General features: G+C 36.3%; 1 protein-coding gene across 1 annotated transcript; it reads left to right on the forward strand.

The window, feature by feature from the left end:
* Positions 1 to 6,621, forward strand: LOC136067626 (protein TOPLESS-RELATED PROTEIN 2-like). Its single transcript, XM_065773766.1, has 19 exons — positions 1 to 59; positions 387 to 712; positions 1,098 to 1,277; positions 1,401 to 1,514; positions 1,602 to 1,760; positions 2,049 to 2,226; positions 2,317 to 2,443; positions 2,544 to 2,653; positions 2,802 to 2,940; positions 3,018 to 3,127; positions 3,371 to 3,440; positions 3,542 to 3,615; positions 3,692 to 3,787; positions 3,862 to 3,957; positions 4,168 to 4,295; positions 4,566 to 4,800; positions 4,886 to 5,053; positions 5,683 to 5,790; positions 5,867 to 6,621. Exons 2-19 carry the CDS (start codon positions 633 to 635, stop codon positions 6,032 to 6,034), a joined length of 2,340 nt encoding a protein of 779 aa, XP_065629838.1. The 5' UTR covers positions 1 to 59; positions 387 to 632; the 3' UTR covers positions 6,035 to 6,621.
* Positions 6,622 to 6,917: the final 296 nt, after the last annotated feature.

Raw genomic sequence — 6,917 nt, forward strand, 5'->3', positions numbered from 1 at the left:
AAGAGGTTGCAAAACCCTAAACAAAAAAGTGGTTCTTTTTTGCATTCTCTGAAGGACCAGTAAGGCTACATATGTATTTTTTTTCCCCTCTCTTGTTGTAGAAAATGAACAAATAAATATTCTTCCATGTACTATGAAATATGTTTTGGATAATCAAGCTCTAGAACTTGTTTCCATTTAGCTTACATATAAATCAAGTTCTTACAGTGCTGGATCTTTGTGCTAGAAGCTGAAAATTTTTAGGGTTTATTTGAGTTTTTGTTTGAGCAAGAGGCTCTTTTGGGTGTTATTTTTATTGGGTTTTTTTTTTTCTTAAAAAATTTATTTTAAAAAATTGTGCTTGTTCTGCTATTCTGAAATTAGGGTTTTGTGTTGTTTGGATGAAGGCATTACTTGGTACTGACTTTGGAGGAGTGTCTGTTTATGTTGGGACTTTAGACTGAGGTGAAATTTGGTTCCAAAAGAAAGCTGAAGAAGAAATTGCATCTGGGTATTATATTTTTCATCAAATTAATGATCTTTACTGCTTGAAAGAGGATTCCGGGACAGCCTGTGTTGATTGTGGGTGGAATTAAACGCTTTGGATTTAACATTAGATCTTTGCACTGGAGCGTTTAGGAGTACCGGGCACAATGTCTTCCTTAAGTAGGGAGTTGGTGTTTCTGATACTGCAGTTCCTGGATGAGGAAAAATTCAAGGAAACGGTTCATAAGTAAGTCCTTTATTCATTATGTAAGTTTTTGTTGTTTCCTAGGCTCTATGTGGTTGCAGTGAAATTCTGGAAATGAGAAGAATATACACATTTTAAGCATGGTTTAATATCTCAGCCTCTATTTAGCCAAAATGTGAAAAAAAAGCCTATGTTTTTATGTTGTATGTTTAAAAAATGAGCCAAATTTATGTGATTTCAGGACTTGTTTGTTCAGATTTTATTTTTTCTTTGACCTGTATGTTAATGCCGAAACTGCATTGCGCTCGGTACAAATTACATAGCTTTTATTGTTATTCCTGCCTCTTCTAGGCAGCAAAATGGAGCATGAGAAAATTGGGATTTTCATTTTTAAAGATATGCTTGTAACGGGTTTCTGAACTTTTAGGTTAGAGCAAGAGTCTGGCTTCTTCTTCAATATGAAACATTTTGAGGATCAGGTCCAGGCAGGTGAGTGGGATGAAGTGGAGCGCTATTTATGTGGCTTCACAAAGGTAGAAGACAACCGATATTCAATGAAAATTTTCTTTGAAATTAGGAAGCAGAAGTACTTGGAAGCTCTTGATAGGTGAGTATTCAAAATGGTTGCTGTCAACATTTCCCCCTTATGAATTTCTTGGAACTCTTTCAAAGCTTGACTGTTTTTCAGTTTACAAAGCATTGCTCAGTTTAATATCTGTTTTTTACTCAGGCAGGATCGAGCAAAGGCTGTTGAGATTCTTGTCAAAGACCTTAAGGTTTTTGCATCCTTTAATGAAGAACTTTTCAAGGAGATTACTCAGTTGCTTACTCTTGATAACTTTAGGTATCTATCCTTTCTTCTTTTTTAATTTGAATGGACTTCAATATGGTTTGTCATAATTTATATCTCCTGTTTCTTTTGCATCTTCAGGCAAAATGAGCAGCTTTCAAAGTATGGAGACACAAAATCGGCTAGAAACATCATGCTTATAGAACTCAAAAAACTAATTGAAGCAAACCCACTGTTTCGTGATAAGCTTGTGTTCCCATCCTTCAAAAGTTCACGGCTAAGGACCTTAATTAATCAGAGGTCATCCCTAAATTTTCCCTAAGTTTTGTACACGTGCAAGTTTGTTGTCATGGATTCATTTTAAATTCTCAATATTGACTGGAGTTTTGAGGAGTAGACTTAGTTGTCTCTATATTGGGTTTCCTCTTATATTTGTATGTATATACATATGCGAACTACATATTGTATGTCTATATGTATATGAAGCTCTTTTGTTATGTTTCCAACTTGGTAGTAATTAATTCAAATTGACTTTCCCTGACGATAGTTGGTTTCTCAAAGACTCATTTATTTATTTGAAATTTTCAGTCTAAATTGGCAGCATCAGCTTTGCAAGAATCCTCGTCCAAACCCTGATATTAAAACACTCTTCACAGATCATTCTTGTTCTCCAAATAGTAATGGAGGTCGTCCTCCCCCCACAAACAGTCCCCTTATGGGACCAATTCCTAAGGCTGGGGCATTTCCTCCTATTGGTGCACATGGTGTAAGTATTTTCCCTCTATTTACTTGCCAAAGGAAATTGGAAAGAAATAGCAGCATTCTAATAATTCTTGCAATGCCACTTGTTGTGCAGCCATTTCAGCCTGTTGTCTCCCCAGCTCCGGGTGCTATTGCTGGGTGGATGTCAGGCACCAATCCTTCTTTACCTCATGCTGCCGTAGCAGCAGGGTCCCCTGGTCTTGTGCAGCCTTCTAGTGCGGGTCAGAATGTTCTTAATGATTCTTAGCACTTTTAGCTCTCCACTGAGATAATTGATGCTAGAATTACTTACTCTTACTGATTATTTTCGGATGCATACAGCTGCATTCTTAAAACACCCAAGGAATTCCACTGGTGTAACAAGCATGGATTATCAATCTGCTGATTCCGAGAACTTGATGAAGCGGATACGCACTGGCCCGTCTGAAGAGGTGTGGAAGAATAAGTTTCTTTTTCAAGTCCAAATTTCATGCTTTTAGGTGAAAAAAAGTTATGCTTGGCCTTCTTTTGGGGGCATTATATTCATTGTCCTATTATTTTTGCTTATGAAAAGTATGTGCTTACCTATGGTCTCTGTAGGTTTCCTTTTCTAGTGTAATGCACACTCCTAATGTCTGTTCACAAGACGACCTTCCTAAAGTTATCGTGCGAACCCTCAATCAAGGATCTAATGTCATGAGCATGGACTTTCATCCACAGCAACAAACCATTCTTCTAGGTTCATACTAGAAATTTTTTTCCCTTAACAAATATTTTTATATTTGTATATCAAAGTTCTCAATTATTTGTTTGTAGTTGGGACAAATGTTGGTGACATTGGCCTTTGGGAAATTGGGTCCCGGGAAAGGTTGGTGCATAAGTCATTCAAGGTTTGGGATATCTCAGCTGCCTCTATGCCATTACAGGTATTCTTTCCTGCAACTTTGTTGGAGGTCTATAATTCTTCTGGTCAAGGTTGAAAATGAGAATAGCGTTCCCTATGCTCGTAAACTCCATAATGCTAGTGAAATTGGGACTTAATTTTAACTCCTCTGGTGCAATAATGAATTTATTTTAGCACCTCCATATCTATAATTGATTATATAAGTATTGGGTGTTGGAAATAGCAAGTGATTTTCTTTGCAATTTAATCTTGTTTATGCTGCCAGACAGCATTGGTGAATGATGCTGGGATATCAGTGAATCGATGTGTTTGGGGGCCAGATGGACTTATGCTAGGTATATATATATATATATATAACTCTTGCTCAAGACTAGTTTAAATCCTCATTTTTTGGATCTTTTTTTTGTGCTAAATTTAAATGTTCTGCATCTTTTAGGTGTTGCCTTCTCAAAGCATATTGTTCAAATATACACATACAATCCAAATGGAGAACTAAGACAGCATTTGGAGGTAAGCTCTCTGCCCTGGATTTTTGTTCTCCCTTGGTAATGGCAAGTAACAGGTAATTGGTGGTCTCATCTTTTAGATTGATGCACATGCTGGTGGTGTTAATGACATTGCGTTTGCTCATCCCAATAAGCAACTGTGTATTGTCACATGCGGTGATGATAAGACGATTAAGGTATTGACTGGGATCTTGAGGTTTTCTGTAAATAGGAAAGTTGAGTTTCCTCTTTGTAATATTCCTTATGACAGGTTTGGGATGCTGTAACGGGACGTAGGCAGTACACTTTTGAAGGCCACGAAGCTCCTGTATATTCAGTCTGTCCTCATTACAAAGAAAATATCCAAGTAATTTTATTAGAATTTTATTATTAGCTTTCTACTGATTTAGTATTTTAGTGTGTTGACTTCTGATGATAGGGCACCATCTTTCCCTGTAAAACATGGGCAACTTGGAATGAACAGAGATAGCTTCCATTATCAACATATCTTACGGTTTCCAATTGGTCTTATCTTTGGCACGGTTTATTTTCAAACTCCTTTTGTGCTTATATGCAGTTTATTTTCTCTACTGCCATTGATGGGAAAATCAAAGCTTGGCTCTATGATTGCCCGAGATCTAGAGTGGATTATGATGCTCCTGGTCTTTGGTGCACCATGATGGCATATAGTGCGGATGGAACCAGGTAAAGCTTGCCTGTTAGAGAGATGATAAATAGGGCTCATATTTGTTTAACATCTTTCTTTATTTTTTGTGTATCTTGTGTTCTCTATATTTATGGATTGAGATATCTGGAAGCATTTACTGTGCTGGAACCCCTTTAAGCTCATTTACTGTCCTCCTCTTTTACTTTATTTTATTTATATATTAATCATTTGAGTTGGTTATCATTCTCACTATACCTAGTGCCATCCATGAAATATTAGTTTTAACCACACTTGTAATTTTCTTACAGGCTCTTCTCATGTGGAACGAGTAAAGAAGGTGAATCACATCTAGTTGAGTGGAATGAGAGTGAAGGAGCTATAAAACGGACATATTCAGGTTTCAGGAAGCGCTCCTTAGGGGTTGTTCAGTTTGACACAACCCGGAACCGGTTCTTAGCTGCTGGTGATGACTTTCAGATTAAGTTTTGGGATATGGACGCTACCAATATGTTGATAGCTGTTGATGCCGATGGTGGACTGCCTGTTAGTTTGCTGCTGCCTTTCACTTCACTTCTGATATTCATGTTGAACGGTGGATAAGTCACAGTTCATTCTATTCTTCTTGCAGGCTAGTCCTAGACTAAGATTCAACAAGGAAGGGTCATTGTTGGCGGTCACAACTAGTGACAATGGTATCAAGATTTTAGCCAACACTGATGGTGTGCGCTTGATAAGGATGCTGGAGAGCAGGGCTATTGATAAAAATCGAGGCCCTTCTGAACCCATTAACTCTAAGGTGGTCCTGTGCTTTGGATTTGTTGATTTATATTTATTATTGGGATAATTTCATGTTATCAAGAAAACCCTAGACCTTTCTATATGTTAGTCAGACCTTGCTTAAAGATACAAGTATTTAAATGAGAAGCCTGTACTAGAACATGATTTTAGGTCATGGGTGGAATAGAAGATCATTTTTGAGTTGCCACATAGGTGAACCCTGATATATTTGTTAGCTAATTGTATCTTGAAAAACTCATTTGGTCTCTTTTTTTTTTTTTTGGTTGAAATGCATATGAGGTATCTCAATTTCTGATTTGTAGGATGACCTCTAATGAAAATATCATAATCACATATTTTTCCCACAATTTGAAATGTATTGATTTTGATTTTGTATGTTTCTTTGTAATTTTAGGCCTTTAGGAAGGCTTGATTTATACTATTTTAAATGAATTCATTTATGCAGCTGTTATTTTGATAGATGCTTGTGTCCTCTCCTGTATCTTAAGATATTATACTCTTGCAAGATTTCTGTAGAAATTAATTTCTTATTGTGCTATTGAAGTTTTTAAAATCAATCTCTTAATTTCTTATTTTGCTATCAACGTTTTTAAATTCAATCTCTTAAGCATGGCTGTTTAATTGCAGCCTCTGCTTGGTAACTCGTTGGGCCCATTGGCAAATGTTTCTCCTGCTGCTGCTCCAATAATGGAGCGTCCTGATAGAAATCCTGCTGCTGTATCCATCAGTAGTCTTGTAAGTTTATCTTTTTTGGTTGCTTACAATTGTTTGTGTTATGTAGTCTCGAAGATTTCATTGGGCATTATTGCAGGGTAACATGGACAGCAGCAGGCTTCTTGATGTCAAACCACGAATCTCAGATGATGTAGAAAAGATTCTGAGCTGGAAATCATCTGATATTGTGGATACATCTCAACTCAAGGCTCTGCGATTGCCTGACCCTGTACCAGCAGTCAAGGTAGGTGCTTTAAGAATGTGACTGGTCACAAGCTGCTTGGTGCAACCTTGCTTTATATTAGGAAGGAATGCTTGTGCTTTTATGATAGTTTTCTTAGTATTCTTGTTATTTTATCAGTCATGTAGGGATTTGGCACAGAGCATATTTTACCATGTAGATTTTTATCTGATGACAGTTATGTACTTCATATGATAAACCAACAACATTCATTAGTACATTGGACATTTCATAGCGGGAAACTCAGAATGTTGATGCTTGTCAAGCCACAAGTGTTGCATTGGTTGTTAAAAGCCTTCTATATGCATCCGTGATACTGTGGACCTAATAAATACTTGTAGGGTCGATGGTTTGAAAACTATCAAACTGCACGGTGCCCAAAGATTGTCCATTGGCTACCTACAGCCAAGAATCTCAGGTTATATGATGTGGGGATACCTAATAGCATATAACTGTTGTGATTGGTAAAATGCACTGGCTCATCATAAAAGAATTAATGAAGCCATAATGTATGAATACATGGAAGGGAAACTTTCAAAGAAATAGATTACTTCAGAGTTTGGATCTTAATATGAATTTTTTTGATAGTTTTTTTTTTTTTTTTTTTGGGGGATAGATGATATGAATTATAAGCTTATTCCCTTCTTCCCATAATAATAGTCCACTTTATTTTTGGGCTGTCTAATCATTTTTGTCCATTCCCTAAAGTCAAGTGTAAGTTTTCGAGCCTAAAAATGCTGTTGTTCATTTCATTATTTACATTTCAAAGAAACACAATTTTAATTTAAAATTTAGGGTAACTGGATAACTGGAAAAAAATTATGGTAGATTTATGGGAACAACCAATGCCTTTGAAGCTTATCAAAAAAAAAAAAAAAAAAAAAAAAAAAAAAAAAAAAAAAAAAAA

The sequence above is a fragment of the Quercus suber genome, unplaced genomic scaffold, assembly GCF_002906115.3.
Source record: "Quercus suber isolate HL8 unplaced genomic scaffold, Cork oak 2.0 scaffold_80, whole genome shotgun sequence".
NCBI lineage: Eukaryota > Viridiplantae > Streptophyta > Magnoliopsida > Fagales > Fagaceae > Quercus > Quercus suber.

Excerpts from the sequence above, each read along its gene's own strand:
- LOC136067626 (XM_065773766.1), top strand. The coding sequence starts at position 633 with ATGTCTTCCTTAAGTAGGGAGTTGGTGTTTCTGATACTGCAGTTCCTG. Across the intron at positions 1,761-2,048 it reads AGGACCTTAATTAATCAGAG|TCTAAATTGGCAGCATCAGC; the intron begins GTCATCCCTAAA and ends TGAAATTTTCAG. Across the intron at positions 5,791-5,866 it reads CTGTATCCATCAGTAGTCTT|GGTAACATGGACAGCAGCAG; the intron begins GTAAGTTTATCT and ends GCATTATTGCAG.